At 39.3% G+C, this 22,202-nt stretch overlaps 1 protein-coding gene across 2 annotated transcripts in view; it reads right to left on the bottom strand.

The window, feature by feature from the left end:
• CBLB (Cbl proto-oncogene B) overlaps positions 1–18,380 on the bottom strand; it is an 84,217-nt gene extending 65,837 nt beyond the window's left edge. For both annotated transcript variants that reach the window (XM_044441357.1, XM_044441358.1), the window contains exons 1-3: positions 17,711–18,380; positions 16,942–17,116; positions 7,889–8,139 (exon numbers count right to left, since the gene is read on the bottom strand). In XM_044441357.1, the coding sequence (XP_044297292.1) occupies positions 7,889–8,139; positions 16,942–17,109 (419 nt within the window). In that variant the 5' untranslated portion in view covers positions 17,110–17,116; positions 17,711–18,380. The remainder of the gene's footprint in view (positions 1–7,888; positions 8,140–16,941; positions 17,117–17,710) is intronic.
• Between the last annotated feature and the right edge of the window lie 3,822 nt (positions 18,381–22,202).

Below are 22,202 nucleotides of genomic sequence, written 5' to 3'. Positions count from 1 at the left end.
AGCATCAGCACCAAGTGCACCTCTCTTAGGAGTGAGTTCCATAATTGGCGGCTATAGCAGAAAAGGTCCTCCTCCTTGTAACAGTTCTCCTCACCCCTTTCAAGGAGGACTGTCAGAGGAAGACCTCCGCAGAAGATCCTAAGGTACAATTAAGCACGCTGGATCAAAAAGTCATGACTTTAAGTGTATACCTATGTTGATGAAATTGAACCAGGAGTGATGGACCAAGAAAGAAATCTTGGCATTGCGGGAGACAGCTGAATGAAAATGCCAAACCAGTGTGCAGCTATGAAAAAAGGCAAATTCCATGTTAAGCAAAATTAGGAAAGGAATCAAAACGAAAATATTTTAGCCTCCCCTTACACAATCCATTGTACAACCACACTTGGAATACGATGTAAATTTCTGGTCACTACACCTAAAAAACCATACTGTAAATGTTGAAAAAGTGCAGAAAGGGACTAAAATTGGAACAACTTCCTTATGAGAAAAAGTTACAATATCCCGGGCTATTTAGCTTAGAAAAAAGCAAGTAAAGGAAGACTGTGCAGACATACAAATTTATGCCCACTGTGGAGACAGGAGATTAGCAGACATTTTTCTCCCTCTCCTATACTACTAGAACCTGGGTCATCCCATGAAACTGACTGGTGGGAGATTGACAGCTAAAAGGAAATATTTCTTCACAGAGTACATAATTAAAATATTTGTTGTTACACAATGCAGTAATGGCCACCAATCTGGATGGCTTTAAATGGACTAAGACAAATTCATGTAAGAGAAAGCTATCAATGGCTAGTAATCCAGGATCACACGCAGTATATTTATGTACATCACTTCTTGGGAAAGATGAGCACAAATGTGTTGTTGCACTCATGCGGCTTGCTTATGGGTTTCCCTCAGTTGGCTGGCTGGCCACTCTATGACCAAGAAACGTAACTAGATGGATCCTTGGTCTGCTCTGGCATTTTTTTTTTTTTTTAGATTCTTATGTATCTCCTTTATCAGAGATATGCCAGCTAATTGGCCATGATCTAGTGCCTACATTGCAATCTTTCTGGCACCAAGAAAACAGTGCCTAGTACAACTCAGATATCCCAAATACAAGTTCAACCTCATGCTACCATAATCGCATTGGCTCTCTATTATAACATAATTACACTGTCCTGAACTCCAAGAGGAAGGATGGCATATAAATGCTTTCAATAATTGTATTTTGCTGATTCACTTGCCCTACAACACTTTTTGTGAATAGCTTTTGAGTCTATCTGCTGTACTAAAACTGACCCCCTCCCAAACATCAATTTTTCTTTTGGTTTTGTGGGAGGGGGTATTCTGCATAATGATTAAGGAATACCTAGGAGAAGAAAATGGCAACCACTCCAATACCTTTGCCATGAAAACCCCATGGACAGTACCAAAAGGCAAAAATATATGATGCCGGAAGATGAGCCCCTCAGGTCGGAAGGTGTCCAATATGCTACTGGGGAAGAACAGAGGGCTAATACTAGTAGCGCTGGAAAGAATGAAGCGACTGGGTCAGAGCCGAAAGGACACTCAGTTGCTGATGTATCTGGTGGTGAAAGGAGAGTCTGATGCTGCAAAGATCTATACTCCATAGGAACCTGGAATGTAAGATCTATGAATCAAGGCAAGCTGCATGTGGTCTAACAAGAGATGACAAGACTGAACATCGACATCTTAGGAATCAGTGAACTAAAATGGACAGGAATGGGTGAATTTAATTCAGATGACCATCAGTTATACTACTGCGGGCAAGAATCCCTCAGAAGAAATGGAGTAGCCTTCACAGTCAATAAAAGAGTAGGAAAAGCAGTACTGGGATACAATCTCCAAAATGACAGAATGATGTCAGTCCAAATCCAAGGCAAACCATTCAACATCGCAATAGTCCAAGTCTATGCCCCAACCACTGGTGCTGAAGAGGCTGAAGTTGACCAGTTCTATGAAGGCCTACAACACCTTCTAGAATTAACACCAAAAAATGATTCCTTATCATCATGGGGGATTGAAATGCTAAAGTAGGAAGCCAAAAGATAACTGGAATAACAGGCAAGTTTGGTCTTGGAATACAAAATGAAGCAGGGCACAGGCTGGTAGAATTCTGTCAAGAGAATACGATGGTCATAACAAACACTCTCTTCCAACAACCCAACAGACGACTCTACACATGGACATCACCAGACAGTCAACACAGAAATCAGACTGACTATGTGCTCTGCAGCCAAAGATGGAAAAGCTCTATACAGTCAGTAAAAACTAGACCAGGAGCTGACTGTGGCTCAGATCATGACCTTCTTGTTGCAAAATTTAGGCTTAAATTGAAGAAAGTAGGGAAAAGCACTAAGCCACTCAGGTATGATCTAAATCATATACCTGATGAATATACAGTAGAGGTGACAAAGAGATTTAAGAATTAGATCTGATAGACAGAGTGCCTGAAGAACTATGGACAGAGGTTTGCAACATTGTACAAGAGGCAGCAACTAAAACCATCCCAAAGAAAAAGAAATGCAAAGGAGCAAAATGGCTGACTGAGGAAGCTTTACAAATAGCTGAAGAAAGAAGGGAAGCGAAAGACAAGGGAGAAAGAGAAAGATACAAACAATTGAATGCAGAATTCCAGAGAACAGTTAGAAGAGATAACAATGCCTTCTTAAATGAACAGAGCGAAGAAATAGAAGAAAACAACAGAATAGGGAAGACCAGAGATCTTCAAGAAAATTGGAGATATGAAGGGAACATTTCATGCAAAGATGGGCATGATAAAGTACCAAAATGGCAGGGACCTAACAGAGGCAGAAGAGATTAAGAAGAGGTGGCAAGATTACACAGAAGAACTATACAAGAAAGAGTATAACGTCCCTGATAACCATGATGGGGTGGTCACTGACGTTTAGCCAGACATCCTGGAATGTGAAGTCAAATGGGCCTTAGGAAATCTGAGCAACAACAAAGCTAGTGGAGGCGACAGTATTCCAGCTGAGCTATTCAAAATCCTAAAAGATGATGCAGTAAAAGTACTATACTCAATATGCCAGCAAATTTGGAAAACTCAACAGTGGCCACAGGATTGGAAAGGTCAGTTTACATTCTCATCCCAAAGAAGGGCAATGCCAAAGAATGTTCAAACTACTGCACCATTGCACTCATTTCACGTGCTAGCAAAGTTATGCTCAAAATCCTACAAGCTAGGCTTCAGCAGAATGTGGACCAAGAACTAGCAGAAGTACAGGCAGGATTTTGAAGAGGGAGAGGAACTAGAGATCAAATTGCCAACATATGCTGGATCATGGAGAAAGCTAGGGAGTTCCAGAAAAACATCTACTTCTGCTTCATTGACTATGCTAAAGCCTTTGATTGTGTGGATCACAATAAATTGTGGCAAGTTCTTAAAGAGATGGGAGTACCTGACCATCTTATTTGTCTCTTGAGAAACCTATATGCGGGTCAAGAAGCAACAGTGAGAACTGGACATGGAACCACTGATTGGTTCAAAATTGAGAAAGGAGTTTGGCAAGGCTGTATACTGTCACCCTGTCTATTTAACTTATATGCAGAGCACATCATGAGAAAGGCGGAGCTAGATGAATCACAAGTTGGAATTAAGATTGCCAGGAGAAATATCAACAACCTCAGATATGCAGATGATACCACTCTAATGGCAGAAAGTGAAGAGGAACTAAATAGCCTCTTGAAGAGGATGAAGGAGGAGAGTGGAAAAGTTGGCTTGAAACTCAACATTAAGAAAACTAAGATCATGGCATCCGGTCCTCTCACTTCCTGGCCAATAGATGGGGAAGAAATGGAGGAAGTGACAGATTTTATTTTCCTGGGCTCCAAGATCACCGCAGATGGGGACTGCAGCCAAGAAATTAAAAGACGCTTGCTCCTGGGGAGGAAAGCTATGGCAAATCTAGACAGCATACTAAAAAGCAGAGACATCACCCTGACAACAAAAGTGCGTACAGTCAAGGCTATGGTTTTCCCAGGGGCAATGTATGGCAGTGAAAGGACCATAAGGAAGGCTGAGAGCAAAAGGATTGAGGCCTTTGAATTGTGGTGCTGGAGGAGACTCCTGCCAGTCCCTTGGACCGCAAGGCTATCAAATCGGTCAGTCCTAGAAGAGATCAACTCTGACTGCTCTTTAGAAGGCCAGATACTGAAGATGAAACTCAAATACTTTGGCCACCTAATGAGAAGGAAGGACTCCCTGGAGAAGAGTCTAATGCTGGGAACAATAGATGGCAAAAGAAGAAGGGGACGGCAGAGGATGAGGTGGCTAGATGGAGTCACTGAGGCAGTTGATGTGAGCTTAGGTGGACTCTGGGAGATGGTGGAGGACAGGAAGGCCTGGAGGAGTGTCGTCCATGGGGTCCCGATGGGTCAGACACGACTTTGCGACTAACAACAACAAGATGAAATGTTACATTTGTCAAATCATCTGATTTTCCTATTGCATTGCCCATGATTTCCATCCCAAAGGATTATGAACCCTGTTCCTTTCCATCTCATTCTATTATTAATGGAAGCCACCTAGGAAGGCCTCAGCAGTTATAGGCAACCTATAAATATGTGTAGTAGTAATTATAATAATAATAGCAGCAGCAGCAAGGAGAAGGAGAAAGCATATACTTGATGCAATAAAAGTCATTTTCTAATGTCTTCTAATTCTGGTTTGATCATCAGTTCTTTAAAAGTACATTTTAATACTTGCATTCACATAAAGCCATCTCAGGCAAATTTCATCACTTCAGTAAGTCTTGACTTAAGGTTTTTATTCCAATCCCCATGACTGTGGTGATTTTTATAAAGCAGACAACAGTGTACTACTTCAAAGTAACTGTTGTACAACATTCTTTGTTCCTTAAAATAAAAATCACCATGCCTTCATATTTCTAATTAAAACAGTATCTAAGCATCAAGCTGAGCTCTCTTTTGCTATTCATCAAGTTCATATTATTATTAGCCTATCCTACAACAAACACATTATAGTCTTTAGCTAGTCTTTAAAGGAGGAAAAGACAGAGGGAATACCTGTCTGGATTGAAAAATAACAAGTCAATAACAACAAATAACAATAATATTTTGTGGCATATACCTATTCAATTTTCAAGCCAGCCAGCTATTCTGCCATTCACACTTACTACTGATTTTGTTCCTAACTCCCAAGTCATGTAGTATTGTGCTGCTACTAAACAAGCTCAGTCCCTCATTGGGGTTTGGGGGGCTATGGGCTCTTCTTGGCTTTTACTTTACAAACCGTTAAGTTCTCTTTAGTATACTATCACCTCCTTCCTGTTTGCAGTACACAGTTGTCAGAAATCAGCACCCAAGTTCACTTTTAGTAAACCCAATAATATTAAAGAACTAGGCAATAAAGGTTTCTTGGCCCTACATTGCAAAAACATGTAAACAGTATAATTGTTTTAGAAAAAAATTGTTCTGTACAGTACACATTGCAGAGGTTTTTTGTAGCTTTTTCCTTTATTTGTAAAATAGGTTAGACTCAAAATTAGAATATATTTAGGAGTTACATGCACTTGTAATCCTATGCAAGTTTACTGAGAAATCCCACTAGGTTCAATGGTACTTACTCCCAAGTGTATTCAGGATTGCAGCCTAAATTGCCTTGCTTCCATGTTACTCAGTAAAATCCATATTCAGCAACACATGGTGCTCAGTCTGATTTCCTAATGTCCGTACCATTTACTAAGTCATGTTTCAGCCACTAACAAAGTAGTCACAAACCTTAAACAACTGTAAAAGCTGAGCAAAGAAACCCCCAAACTCTTCTATGCCTATGTCAAATGCAGAGTAGCATGACTACTATCTGAAGCTAATGTCAACAGAACCACCTTTTAATTATGAAAAAAACTATTTCTGAGGCATAAACATTTCCTTTTTTTCTGTGTTTTATCACACACTTAAAAGCAAATTCCTTTTATACCTGTCAAGTGATAAATTAGGCCATATTTGTTTGAAGAAAGAAATTAAGACAATCCATTTCCTAGTAAAAAAGCTCTGAGGCATTAATTTCCATTTGCATCTTCTCACCCAAGCTTCCCACCCATTTTCCTTCTCTAAAGAAAATGTTCTCATTCTTGTGAATGTTTGCTCTGTGAAGCAATGTTGTTAATTATTTTATTCTAGCAATTAACTGAAATATGCAATTCTAGCCTGTTTAAGAAAGATTTTTTCATATCCAATCAATATACCAACCAGCTAGGTACAGAGTACGTTATCTTTTAGCACACTAGTGAAATATATGTGTGTTAATTATCAGGGAAAAAAAAATCCAGTGAATGTGTTGGCACCTAACATTCTAAATAATGAAACTGCTCATACTTAGAATAGATTGCATTTAAACATACTTCTGAGCTATAGGAGCCATAAAATGTCACCTACATTCCTGCCACTAAGACTCAATCCTATGAAATGGTTGATACTATCAACCATATTTTTATAATTCTAAAGTGTAGTAACATCACATAAATAAAAATTTATTCCATTATATAATTTAGCATGAGCACTATATGTAACTAAGGTGAACAAATAAAACCAAAGAAATAACATTCTTTCGAGTGCTTAACTATGCTTGAAAATCTTGCTATAATTATTTCAGCAACACAAATGCCAAATAGATATCCTGGAAGCACTCACAAATCCAACACTAAGCTTTCATGTAGAGAATCTCAAATTATTATTTTACATAAATGCATGCAACATCTCTGTTCTACTTCCACACTTCCAAATTTAGAATTAGGGATGCAGAACCTTTGGCCTGTCAGGGGTCCCATCTGGCTCTCCATGATTTCCCAAAAAAAACACACAACCTTCCCCCTTTTCCCGTAACTACTGCTTTGTAGTTTCTTAGCTTTTGTGCAAGTTTCCCCAATTCTAAAAGGCTGAAAACCCTCTCCTAAGACTTAGTTAGTGACTGCAAAAACTTTTAAGGCAAAGTATGCTGGTGGTTTGGGTCCTGATGCTTTGCTTTGAGCCCCATCTACTAATGAAGTATATCCACATGTGCATCTTCAAAATGGAGTTCATTCCTTAGGCTGAAAACATTTCTTTATATCAGATGCATCATGCATATGCCAAAGATATGTAAGCAAGCCTCCAACTACAGCATTCCCAACAGATGTATTTACAGGTCATAAAGGTAAAGTAAAGGTAAAGATTTCCCCTTGACATTAAGTCCAGTCATACCTGACTCTAGGGGGTGGTGCTCATCTCCGTTTCCTAGCCGAGGGAGCCAGCGTTTGTCCGCAGACAATCTCCGTGGTCATGTGGCTGGCATGACTAAACACCAAAGTGCACGGAACACTGTTACCTGCCCACTGAAGTGGTACCTTTTTATATACTTGCATTTGCATGCTTTCAAACTGCAAGGTTGGCAGGAGCTGGGACAGAGCAACGGGAACTCACCCCGTTGTGCAGATTCGAACTGGTGACCTTTCGATCAACCAGCCCAGCAGCACAGTGATTTAAACCACTGCGCCACCTGCAGTCCCATAACAGGCCATAACACTATCTTATATAAACTATTATACACAAATATTTTATGAAGAAAATAATTGTTTCAGAAGTTCACTTAAGCCAGATGAGTAACACAGAAGAAGAAAGTCTAATTACTAACTGACCTGCAAGGTCAGTGTTTTCAGACACTAAATGCTATGCCTCCAAATTAGTATGTCCAAATATTGCTGAACTATGCAAAACAAGCTGTAACAATTCCCATCAGCCCCAGGCAGCCTGACCAATTGCACAGAATGAAAGGAGTAATTCATCAACATATGATTTCCCTGCCTTGCTCCAACAGAATGGCCAAGCAATCTAAATGACCATTTAAACGTTTTCTTACCTGTCTTGTGACTGCTCCTCATACATCCTCTCTTTCCCCTCTTTAAAAAGTCTTATAGCCCGCTTTGATTTCTTCATGAGACTGTCAATATATATTTTAAAATATTCATTTTCACTGAGCTGTACAAGTTTCTGGTTGTCATCATACTTGCTCAATATTAGTCGTAAATGTTGATAGGTATCTGGTAAAATGTCAAGTATATAAGGTGGGCTGTTTTTCAGTTGAAGTTTGGGATTCTGGCACAGTCTTACCTAGAATCAAAGAACAATGTACATGGAATTAACAATAAATTCCCTAACTGGTAAAATGATTGCATGTTACAAAAATAACTAGAAGCTCACATCTATGCCATAAATTAACTATGCCAGAACTATTCTAACCCACTGTAGGTGTCCCTCTATGAGTGCAACTTTCCTACTGTTCACAGTAGGAAACAAAATGCCACCCAATCCAAAAAAACAACAAAAACAAAAACAACAAAAAAAGAGGCAGGATTTTAAAACTTTACACACCTTACCAAAACTAAAAGACCCAAACAAAAAACTACATTGAAATCATACCAAACGCTTTAACTCAGAAACTTTAATAAAGAGAAACTGCAATAATGTTTATTATGTATCTATATAAATGATACAAAGGCAGAGTTGATAAAAGAGAGTTTATGAAAACAAAGGAATAACCACACAAATAATTTAAATCTGTAAAATATTCTCAAATGCACATTAAACTTGTATTTGACATTCTGTAGGGGTGATTAAACTTAGTAAACTGTAGAAAATAACATTTAGTTTCTCTTTCAGTAGTCTGAATAACTTTTCAGACAACATAGCTATCTAGAGATAGCCAAAGAATTGTGTAATTAACTTGGTTTACCATTCCTCAGTTACTGCATGGAAACCAAAAATAAACCTTCCAAGGAAGCAATTATCAGTATTTTGTCCTTGACTAGCTATAGTTTTCAGAATTGTTGTGAGAAAACAGATGTATTGCATTTCCCGCCTAAGCTAGTGCTCCTCTAAAGGTGAAAAACTGTCCAACAAGTCTGATGAACACAAATTTTGCAATTAGGTTTTTATAAACAGTTTTTAAGCATCTAATTTAATCATACAGGTCATACAAATAAGATGGCATGTTACCAAGTAAGTTTTAATTAGTAATAAGAAACAGGAGATTATTGTTGTAAAACATTTTAACCATACAACTAAATTTTGGACATCCCATTACAACTACAAACTGAGAAATCTTGTCACTATGGTAGTAACAGTTTTTTTTTTTTTTTGCACTTACTGTTTTTCCAGCTACAAGTTTATTTTCAATAAGAGTTTATTTCAAGTATGTGCTACTGCAAGCAATGTATAATTAATAGTATGCATTCAGTACATGATAAATGTTTTCTTGATTGCAATTATATAGGAAAAATCATTGCCCCAGTTATGACATTAACAATGGCCAAAGATACTGTTTTGCAGACTCACAGCCTTAAGTTTTTCAGAGTAAAAAACTACAATATTCAGCGGATGAGTATATTAAGATTTGAGTAAGGCACCCACACCAAGCATTACATTACAAGTACGGATAAAACTTCCTTACTCCTCTAAAATGGGAAAAAAGACCTTTGGGCCAGGTAAGCATTCAACTGTATTAGTTTACTTGAAATAGTTCTTCTGAAATGTGAACACATTTTGACCAGGTTGCACAAAACAGTAACCAATGGTTTATTTAATCCATGGTTCACCTATGGTCTGTTGCCCTACACAAGAGTAACCTGGTAAATGATCTCCTGATACATGATTTCCTCCTTCAGCACTCCCTTCCTATATCCCAAAATAACTTTGTAGAGCTGTAATACTAGCATACAGAGCAGCTGCTTTGTGTTTCTTATTACTCTTGCCCACCATTCCTGAAGTCTGGTGAAACAACCCATGGTTTAAACCGGTGGTTTTCAACCTTTCCACAGCTGGGGACCGGCGGAAATGGGAAAATCACCTCAGGGACCACTGAGGCAGAAACAAAAAGCACTACATACATAATACAGTATTCTGTGTATTAGTTCCCAAACACAAGAAAGGGAAGGGGAAGGGAAGGTCTCCAAAAACGACCAGAAACCAAGCAACAAAAAATGCCAACAAAAGAACAAAATGCCAAAATTGGCACAATTTGGCTCCCACTGAATCATCTGTGTCCCCCCCCCCCGAGAGACACCGGTGTACCCTCCCTGCGAACGTGATGCCAACCAAAGAAGAGATGGTGTAACACCATCAGTTCCCCACGCCAGTCTGTGGTGAGCAGAATGCAGCCCCCCCCCCCATGACAGAAAATCTCCCATGGACTGGCACCAAGACTGATCTAGGCTCAGTGACAAGCATTTATTTGCTTTAGAAATAAAATATCATGTAATCATGCTGACACAACTTGTTCTATTCATCACAGTAATGAACAACAGCAACAAGTGCATGACAAAAAAGCAGACATACTTAACACAGGAAATCAGAATGGTCTCACACACATAATGCTTGTCTTCAAAGGCTATACCTCAGCTGTCTATACTAAATTACTAAGGGCTGGCAACAAGCAGCCCTTGAGGTATTTTCGATATTAATATTTTACTCATGCAAACTCAGGAAGTTTTACAACTTACTTTTATTTAAACATGAATAAAATTGCACCAAAGAGCTCCTGAAATCCAAAGATACTCAACTTTAACTTGGAGGAAAATGAACTCATTCACTATGACAGCAATCCATTGAGTAATTTCTCTTAACTTTTCTATTGTACCATCTGAAAATCATTATTTTATGAAAATAAATGGAAATTAAATAGCAAAATCATTAAATAAATAAATATATGGGGCCTGTATTAGCTGTTTTAAAAATGTGACAAGTGCAGAGAACAAAGTGGGTTTAGCCACTTTCTTTTTTCCTATTATACTAACAAAAGCAATATATATAGTTTTATTCATACAGTTTTCATTAGCCCCAGGATTAATGTTGAATCTAAGCATAGCTGGATCTAGTCAGTTACTAGATGAGAGACTGCCCATTTATGAACCACTTATATGGAATTCACTACCACGAGAGTTAGTGATAGCAACAAACTTTTAAAAAAGGAAAAACACAACTTTACAGAAGTTAACGTAACCAGTGACTACTAGTCCTGGTGCTTATATATTAGCCCTATATTGTAAACAGCAGCCTTTGAATGCCAGTGGCTAAGGAACATGAGTAAGCTGGTGCTATAGCACCAACGTCTTGTTTGTGGGATTCCCATAAGCATCTGGTTGGCTGCTGCGGGAACAGAATCCTAGACTTGCTTAGTCTTTGATCTAATCCAGCATGGCTCTTCTTATGTTAACTGAGAAAAAAACTATATAGGCAAGACTTAGGTCCACTAAATAAGAATGGCAACTCAGTATTACAAAGTAATACTACTTTCTAACAAGTGTCTTTAACTCTCTTAGTCACATTTTTCCAGGTAAATTATTACTGAATAATTACAGTAATAAGTGAATATTCAGTAAGTGCATATTCAGTAATTCAGTAGGTGAATAGTAGTACTCAGAATGTTTTCCAGTAAGCCAGTTACAAAAGCCTCTGACAACACGAAGAAAACCATTACATATCACTACCTGAACAAATTGATCAAGATTAGCAAGATCTGTATTTTATATGTATTCTCCAAAAGAGCAAAAACTTAATTGTCAGTTAAATGTAACTATTCATCAACTGCATGTAACACTTTGTTTACATTATATGATACTTGTTTAAAACCAATTTTATGTGACCTCACTAGCATATAAGAGTTCCAAACACTGCCTTCAAAGTTATCCAGGCATGCATAGAAAACCAATTATCTCCAACCCAGTGAACAACATTAATATGTTACATGGTTGCTTGTTGCTTCTACTACTTTGTAGATCTGAATGTTTCACTATATTTCAATGAATATAACATATTCATCATCTGATGATGATGTTATGGATAGCAGTGTACTTTGATGGAGGATTTGTTTTCTCATAATTCATTTGAAAATATCATCTTCAGCAAAGCAGTACACTAAGTTTCCCTATTCATTATCTGATGAATACAGAAAAAAAAACAGTACTGGATCACAGAATAGTAGAGCTAGAAGGAGCCTATAAGACCATCAAGTCCAACTCCCTGCTCACTGCAACTCTGACAGATAGCTGTCCAACTGTCTCTTGAATGTATCCTGTGTGGGAGAGCCCACAACTTCCCTAGGTAATTGGTTCCATTGCCCTAGTGCTCTAACTATTAACTAAAATTGCAACATTTAAACTTTTAAAGCTTGTATTATTATTATTCCTATACTGCCCAAAAGTTGAAGCTGGATGCATCATGAGGTTTTCCTGGCCTAGCATCAGCCTAAGATTCTGGAAAGCTGGAGTAACACAGTGAGTGGATTTTCTAGCAGGGAAAGACATGCTAAGGCTGCTGCAGACTGACTACCAAGTTCATTCAAATGCATCTTCTTCACCATGAAGTTGCTATAAGTACCAAATAGTCTACTCCAAAAGAAAGTTAACAGAATTCTAAGTCAATGACCTGGTTCACTTGTCATAACAGTTCACCATGGCTTAGCTTACCTTTACAGTTGTCACATTATGCCAGGCTACCATTTTTGCATACTTCCCAGTTTGTTGTGGTAGGCAGGCAGCAAGGCTTGAGGAATAGAGGACTCTCAAATAAACCAAAACAAGCCATGGTTATTTGAGTGTTGTCTAATCTTCAAAAAGCCTATCACCTCAGTTTGCATTACACGACAAGCCACAACTAGCCAGGCACCAATATGCATCATAGATAAATGGTTCCTGTGGGAACTCTGCATAATGCAACAGCTTCTACAAGTAAATTAAGCCACAGTGGGTTGTAAAGTCATGTGAATTAGGTCTATGAGATCACCCTCACTAAAATACTTTAATCTTGAAACAAAATTGACAGAAGTTTAAAGAAGATGCAATGAAGATCCAACTGAGGGCTTACTCAGTCTTTCTAAATCTTTCTACTCAACAGGTCTAGATCTAGCACATGCTAATTTACAGTCCAATCTTTTGCACATCTGCCTGAAAACAAGTCCCATGAAACTTAGCCTGAGATAAATATACCTAGGACTATAGCCTTAAGGAAATTCATTGAGGGAATGTTTGGTATCTCCTCCTCAGTACAACTACCCCACCTCACAAAAGCTTCTCTAAAGAATCAGGGTACCATCCTGAAGAATATAAAATGGGGTTAAAGGGAAACTGCTCATAAGACAGAGGCCCACAGAATTTTGAGCAAATCCCTTTTCCCTAGCAGTTCCCATATCCCATTTCACACAAGTCAGAAGGATCCCTTGATCTTTGGATAAGCTTAAGAGAGCATATAAGGGAGAGGAAACTCCCTTTCCACGAGCTTCCATAAGTTAACATACCTTCAAAACCAAGCTACTGTAAGGTTATAAAAATGCATATTTCTAAACAGTAAGATGCTCTTCTATAGATTGCATACCTACTGAAACATGAAATAGCACCAGAAAGCTGTGTAAAAATTAAACCTAATTCTATTTAGATAAAACAATCACATCCATACATTTGCATTAAAAACTTATTTTTACTGATTTACTGATTTAAAATGCTTAATCCCATAACTGTATTTACAGTTATGAAAATTAAGGAAGTACTTTGAGATTTATCTTGTCATATATGAAACTTAATGTAGATAATCCTATTGAAGCAGTTAACACATTTCACTAATTATCCGTATGATATAAAGGCTCTTAAGCCTAGATCATGCTTTTCTGGGCCAGAGGGGTGGGATGGGCACCTGCTGAAGGATTCACAGGGCATCTTGTTGGGCTCCCAATTTAATGCATCAGCACACAACATCAATTCTCTTTCCTCTATCAGAGATATGCCAAATTTTCAAGATGGTGACAACTTGCTCACTCTTGTTCATCATCCAAGCCAAGATTTCAGCAGTAGAGTGCAGAGCACCATGTGTGCTATTGAGTTAAGATGTATGAAAACAACTCAGCAGGTATGTTCTGTTGGAGCAACATGATGGCACTACTTTTGTAAATCCATTGTTAAACAACAATATACAGCAGGACAGAGTTCCAAGCCCCCACCACCACCACCCCAGCAGATACCTGAACACACTGGTAATAACACTATATTATACACACTATATATAGTACATTTCCTTTTTTCAGAATTTCATTTACACTTACTTCAGCATATGATTCTTTTTTTCCTTATTAAAGCAAAATTTTCACTTGCAGAAAGCACTTTATAACTTCTCTTTTAGCCAAGGTCAACCGTGGTTAACTGCAAACGCCCATGGATACAGGGGTACTGTTGCATAGCTGTAAGCTAATCCTACACTGCAGTCTCAGTAAATTAGTTCAAAGGATAGACACCGACTACCACAAATAGTAGGGCAGTGTATTGATACATAATATCACTGTAATCATGACATTATCCCACAGCTAAAAGTGGAAAACAAGTTGCTATAACATCTAGTTGATATGTATGTGTCTCCACTTTTACATATATCCCAAACTTAGGGACCTATCCAAACTATGATTCTAAGATGCAGAATACAAAAGTGACATGATGAGAAAACACTGAGTTTGAGCTATAAGCCTACAAGAAGTATACCTGTTGAAATCACATAAACTTCGTTCTCTTGGTAAAAAAGGCAAGACAAAATAGTAAGGAAAAGGCAGTACTATATAAAGAAACAATGAAAAGGAAGCCAAGGAGAGTAATCTGGGTTCTAGTCCCATGGAGCTAACTGGGTGATTCTGGGTCAGTCACAGCTCTCCGCCCAACTGACCTCACATGGTTGTTGCTGTAGAGATATGCGTAAGAGCAGGAAATTTATGTAGGCCACACTTTGAATTCTTTTTAAGAAAAAAAGGTGATGTAAATCTAATAAATAAAATATGGCAACTCAAAAAGCATCTTCTTTCAAAGAAAAGGATGGACAAAAACTATATGACAAAAATAAAATTCTGATGTTTGAAATAAGAATGTGTTTTAACTAAGTTGAACTTCTCCTACAATAAGATAATAAGGAAATCTAAAGCCTATATTTGTACCTATAAGACAGTCAAACAGACATGATCCATGGGGGGGAAATTATATCTGGAGATCAAGTGACATAAAAATGATACCATTGGGAATTTACTATATGATTGTAGTCCAGAGACAAACTTCTGACTCCAGAGGAATCCATCATGTATCTAATAAAAACAGATCAACATAGCATACACAGAAATCTCACTGATTACTTCTAAGCCAGTAGAAGTTGAGTTCTAAATACATTTACTTGGAAGAGTGCTTAAACAAGTGAGACTTACTCTAGGAGGTAAGAACATTGCTTAGTTGTAAAATGCATGTTTTTATGCTGGATGTTCCAGGCATAAAAGTCATTTGAGCGTCTGCACAAAGAAGGATCAAAACAAAAGGTAGTAAGAACTCCTGTCTCAAACACACCAAAAGAGATGATGCTGTCACAGTCAACACCAATGTAAACAATTTTACATTCTATAAGACAGCTGAAATGTTATAATAATAATAATAATAATAATAATAATAATAATAATAATATTACTCTCAAGTACTTTCTCCATGTTCTGCAGTTTGGTCAGTTTTTAGGTTATGTTTTTGGTATATTAAAAAGCCCAAATCAAATAGCTATGGTTCAGGCATAGAAAGTAACACTTCAGAAAATAAAGGAAAGCAGACAGGAAGGAAGGGTCAATTACCATTGGAGCTAGCAAAGGTAAAGAACGGATAGGCCATCTAAAGTTGAGGCTTCAAGAAAATCATTCTGATGCCTGTAAATGCAAATTATCTTAAGTAGAAAAGAAACCATTAACACTTCATACACTTCAGCTAAAATTTCTCAGTCTTGACAGTTCCAATAATCACTCAAACTCCTCAGAAATCTCTGGTTAGACTCCCCAGGAGGACCTAAGTTCTGGAAATGCTCATTACAAGATTGCCACAAAAGAAAGACTTTTAAACCTATATATTAACTTTTATATTCATAAGTAAGGCCTCACAGTAACTATAAAAAGACTACTAACGTAAAATTAAATATCAATTTGGGCTATTCAAGCCTCTTCATAGAAATATGCTGCAAGTAAGTGTTCCAGTGGTCTCTAGAACAAAGTTTTTAAAGACATTTGGAAGCTGTAAGAACTCCACATCATGACCTTAACATTGTCTAAGTATTTCTGCAAATTTGTATAGCAGTTGTAAACAGAAGTTTATATCATAAAGCTATAAACAGGCAATAATATTTTCCATAACAATATAATGCGAGGTGATACTAGCTGAATTCCTTAAGTGTAAAATGTATAAAACAAATTAATGTTCATAACCAGTACAGCACTTTTAAAAATTGTCCCTTTTTCTTAGCAATAAGCCACATTTTTTTGTAGTGAGGAAAAAAGTGAGATCATAACATCCACCTACTACCAACATGTGCTAGCATTCCTAATGCAATATTCAAAATACTGATCCTTGTTCAGATATGAGTTTACAGATAATCCCATAATGTCCATATGAATAAATAGTTTTCCAAGAACTGTTCTTTAAGATGGTCATATAATGGATTGTAAAGGGGCACTGAAACTGAAACCTGATGTTTAAATTCTGTTTGTTCAGGTGAGAGAAATCAGAAATGTTTCCATTTCTCTAAACTGCAGATTGCACTCCATGTCTATGATTAACATAAGTGTACTTCACAGTTTGATTACCTTAAGTGAAATTTTATTTTCAAGGAGATGTCATAACATCTTGACACAGTGTGGAGGCAAAGAACATTTAGTACATATGAAATAAGCTGCTTATTCACAATCCCACTAGTCCCTACTACTAAAAGAACTCTTTTCATCAAAAAAATCCTTCTTTCTTCCATTCTGAAAAACATAGCCATAACATATAATGCTTTCAAACAAACAGGAGCTAATCTAAGAGTAGCTATTCCTATTTTCACATATATTTAAATTGTTTTTATGGGAAACACAATTTACAGACTCACCACTTTATCCATTAACTTCCAAGTTTTTTCCACTGTCCTGCGATCAGCAGCCGCTTGCTTGGGGGGGCCAACTGCATCCTGAATAGCATCAATGAAGCCCAGAATACGCCCTTTGCGAGGGTTTCCACCTCGGCCACCTGGGTTCCGGCCGTTGAGGGAATTGGCCATCTGGGATCTTAATTTTGTAACAGAAAGAAACAGTAATGTGTAATGTCATAAAAGCCCACCTGCCCCCTCATCCAAATGCATGCACAGTATTTAAAAGACAGTAAGACAACTCTAACATTAAATTCACTAGAATATCCCAAGAACTTTTAATGATGAGCTATAGCATCCTGCCCATGGTAATCTTTACTGAAAAGGAAGTGATCTATGACGAAACGTCATTCAGAATCAGTGACAATCACTCAGCACATCTTATGGAAATATACAATCGTAACTGCCACACACATTGTTCCCATCCACCTCCTTCATACCCTCTGAGAATTTTAATAATTCTTATACTAATGACTCCACTCCCTTTTTCAGTTTTCACACCATTCTTGTATGTGAAAGGCATACCCTCACACCGAAAATGATACACTGTCCAAATCTGGTTAACAAGTGTGTGTGTGTGGGGGGGTGAATAAGCCTTGACAGGTACGGGCTTTTAATTACCACGCACACCAGCCAGGGAGCGGGGGGGGGGGGTGGCGCGCGCGCGCGCGCACAGACACAGACACAGAGAGAAGAGAGACTGCAGACGGATAGATACATTCAAAATACGTACAAGTTTGCAACTGTGTGCGATGTCTGTATATTGCTATTCTTGAAGAAATAATAAGAAGATAGGTGAAGGCAATGAAAATCCAACGAGTAGAAGGACGACAGATGTTGCTTTTTGTAGTTCCCAAGTTTCCCAGGATTGTTTTAAGCAGCAGCGGCAAGCCCCCCCGTCACTTCCTTCTCTAGCCAATGTTGAAGGGGTCGAAGATTTGTAAAGAGGTTCAAAAGAAGTGCCCCCGGTGCGTCTTTCCGGCACCCTCAGTTTATTCTCGGTCTCTGCCCTGCCTTCTCTTCAGGCATACACCATCCCTCAGCACAGCTTATAGGATTTAATCCCGAGCCGTTTTCCTGGTTCCGGCCGCTCGTAAAGTGCCCTGCGCCCCTCGCAGCAGAAACAGCAGCCGCCAACACCACCCCACTGCACTCTTCCTTCCCGTTCTCGTCGTCGTCCTCCTGCTCCTGAAGCCTCAGCAGCGACCGCGGGAAAGCCGACAGCGATGAGACGTCTCTCCCCCGAGTCGTCGCAGGCTCTCCACAGAGAAACATGGGGAGTTAATTCGCCACGGCGGGCCCGTCGCAGCACCCTCGCTGCGTTCGCCCCGCTCTAGCTCATCGCTTCGCTGCTGCTGCTGCTGCTGCTGCTCCGCCGCTGCGTGAGGGCGAGGGGCGTGTGTGGGTGGCGCTGCGCGAGCGGGGCGGGGCCTGGCCAAGTCAGGCCGGGCCGAGCGGCGCTGAGACCCAGTGCAACTGAGCTTCTCCCGCGGCGAGTCGGTTGCCGTTGTCTCGGCTGTTGCGAACACCCGGGCCGAGGTTCGCAAAGCGCCTGCGTGCCGAGGCAAGAGCGAGGCGCAGCCTTACGCCTCGCGGCTTCTCTCCCCTCCTCCGCCCCACTCTCTCCCCTCCTCGCCAGGCTCTAACGGTATTAAGGCGCAACCTCTGGGCATTATCCAGGCACACGTGAGCGCGCGGCCGGTGGCTGTGTGGAGCAGGGGAAGCGACGGCGGGGAAGGAGTGCTGAAGCCCCCTGAGCCAGACCGGCCGCGAACTACGCGTATCGCCCCACCCAACTATGAACATCGTGGAGGGTGGGGGGAGGTTGTTGGTCCTCCGCTTTCTGACTGATAAGAATAAGGACCAATAAGAGGGCAGAGAAGGACTTCCGGCTCTGCTTTTTCTCTCGAACTGTGATTCATCAATAAGAGGGAGAAGTGAAGGGCTGAACTAGTCGGACTGTTCCTCTGGGTAGTCGCCAGGCAAATGACAGGTAACGGAGTACGGGAGCAAAGTAACTTGGGTGTGTGTGGGGGGGGGAGTTAAGAAGTCCGGATTGGGGCAAAGGGGGACCAGTAGAAAAGAAATAGTACAGATTAGGGCGGTGGGGAGGAAGTTTAGACATGAATAAAAGGATTGTATGCAGAGCCTATGTGTGTTTGTTCTAAATCCTGTAATATTTTCCCATGCCTAATCTCAAGGAAATATGCATAGGATTTCAGTTCACCGATCTATCCTAAGTATATTTATCGAGGTTCTCTCAGTGAGATTTACTGGCCACTAAGGCTCTTGTAACTCTCTGCCAATGTTCTTCATTACTTTTGTGGAAACACCATCCCTTGAACTCAGTGGAACTTAAATTCTTGCACAGGATTGCTTTGCATGATTATTTGAATTGTATGTAGACAACTTCACCCCTTTCACATTTGCTTGGAAGTACCTGGACGGAATTCAAATATGTTCACACCACCACCGCCGGTAATGTAGCATTCACTTAGTTTTAAAGAAGTCCTTCCTTTCCAGAACTACCCTGCTGCAGAAAATATCCTCTCCACATTTGCTTGAGAATAAACTGTCTGTCTGTCTGTTTATTTTATACTGCCCAATAGTTGAAACTCTGGATGGTTAACCAAAGTTAAAAAACACACAAACAAGAAAGACAAACAGACATAAGACAATAAAACCACATTGCAACCAAATGAGTACAGAGGTAAAGCAGCAGTACAGGATGAAATGCAAGATTAAAACTAAAGTTTCAAAGTTCGTGGTTAAAATACTGGGAAAATGAAGAGATTTTCACTTGGATCGTGCCACAACCAAAAAGGTCCTTCTCTTCGTAGCCACCTTCCTTACTTCCTTTGCAGGGGGCTCTCAGAGAAGGACCCCCAAAGATGGCCCTAGGGTCCAGGTGAGACTGGCATAATATGTTCTCATAAGCCAGTGCACATTAACAATTGTGCTTAATCGGGCTCAGAAGCACTTTGTCAAGTATGAAATTAGGTAAGGTGTGGAAAAGATGGATAGATACAGAGATTTTCTCAATGCTTCACAATATTAGAACCTATGACCACAAAAATAAGGTTGAGCAGTGGGAAAGTCAGGAAAGGCCAAAGGTAGTATTGCTCATAGTACATAGTTTAAAAAACAACAACTAGTAATTACTACCACAAAATGCAAGTATCACCCCCACCAATCTAAATAGTTTTAAAAGAGGGTTAGACAAATTCATAGAGGATAAGGTTACCAGTGGCCATACGTTGCCTCTAAACACCAGTTGCTGAAAAGCGAAGGTGTTCACCCTGACGTATAGTGTTTAGGCATCTTGTTCACCACTGTGGTAACAAAATGCTGTGTAGTAGATTGTGGATCACGCTCTCCAGAAAGGTTCCCCTGGTACCAACGCTTCTTTCAGTATCAGGCGAAAACCTTTTTAAGCTCCCAGTATTTTAAATGTTAACTTGTTTTATTTAGTGGTTTTATTTTAACATTGGATGCTGTTACTCTTATATTTATTTTAGTGTATTTGTTGTAAACCATCCCGAGATGTCTGTGATGGGACAGTACAGAAAAGTTTTAAATAAATAAATAAATAAATTAGTAGATAGGTGTTTTTGGGTTAGGGTTCTAATTAGGAAGGAATATTAGGAAAGGGGATTTTTAAAACTGCTGACGGGGACTGGGTGTTATGTTCACATGACTCCAGTCCTCCGTCAGCTTCACTGGCTTCCCATTGAAGTCCGGGCCCAATTCAAGGTGTTGGTGATGACCTATAAAGCCCTAAACGGCTTGGGTCCTGCTTACCTGAAGGAGCGCTTATGTCCATATATGCCCGGCCGCCCCCTGAGATCAGCAGGAGAGGCCCTTCCCCGGGAACCCTGCATGAAGGAAATTAGGAGGGTAAGTACTCGGAGGAGGGCTTTCTCTGCGATAGCGCCCAATCTATGGAATGCGCTCCCCAGAGAGGTCCGCCTGGCACCGTCGTTATTTGTTTTTCGGCACCAGGTGAAGACCTTTTTATTCAAACATCATTTTAACTGTTAATAGTATTTATTTATTTTATTCTTTGGCCAGGGAGACTTATTTTATATTGTTAATTTATATTATTTTAATTGATTTATGTTATGAGCTGCCCTGAGGCTTCGGTGAATGGGGCGGCATAGAAATTTTCTAAATAAATAAATAAAACTACAACGTAAATATTAATCTACTGGATCCATGAATCAATAATAAAAAGTAAAATTTGTGATAAATCTGAAATACTACAGTTCAGAATTCTTCCTTTTCACCCTTTCAGGTAATAAGGGATGCTTCCAGCTAAGATTTTTATCATCCCATTGCCCTGTCTCATTCATTTGTTTTTATGGAGACGGTCAGAAGTCATTGTCCTTATCTTGTAACTTGTCCCTATTTTCCCATTATCTCTGTTTCCTTACCACAGAAAACTCACTTAGAAAGAAAGAATTAAAGTGTGATGCCTTCTGATTGCTAGCACTAGGAGCCCTCCATCTAGAAGCCAGCTAGGATATCTGGGACTGTATCAGTCCAGTCCAACACACACACACACACACACACACACACACATGCAACAGTAAATTCCACTGTATTTAATGGTGCTTCTTTTTAGGGTATTATAGCCTGTACATGTCACATTTCATCTTTCTGATTAGTGTAAAAGTTCTTCAGCAACTTTTTGAGGTATGTTTTTCAGTATCAAGGGAAAGGCATACTGATTCCCAAGTTTAGATATTTTTAGTATTTCATTGAGCTGGTATCACATTTCTATATATTTATTATTTGCATAGCCCAGCAACCAACTCTGGCTTATTTAAGCTACAGCATGGGCATTTTGAATATTGAAACCATAGCTGGTTAGCCGTGTTGTATGAACCTAGTGAAGGTGGGTTGTTCATCTGGTTAGCAAACCATCCACAAGCTCAACTAATAACATGGTTTGTTAACCAGGGCAACAAGTCATATCTTCCATGTTTGGACAACACAGTAGCCATGGTTGCAGTGTGAATATTCAAAAGTACCCTGCATCATTGCAATCCATCATGGGTTGAATAAGGCACAGTGAGCTTGGTAACCCAGTTATGGTTTACCAGAAGCAGAAGACAACAAAGAAGAATTTGACTCCCCCATAAGATAGTAAATCAATGTGCTGTTTTGATATTATAGAGAATAAATTCCTACCCCCCAAGAAAAACCCTAATGACCTAAAAGTG

This window comes from Varanus komodoensis, unplaced genomic scaffold (assembly GCF_004798865.1).
Source record: "Varanus komodoensis strain SLA01 unplaced genomic scaffold, ASM479886v1 scaffold4, whole genome shotgun sequence".
Classification (NCBI taxonomy): Eukaryota; Metazoa; Chordata; class Lepidosauria; order Squamata; family Varanidae; genus Varanus; species Varanus komodoensis.
This window is presented reverse-complemented; position numbering and strand designations above follow the sequence as displayed.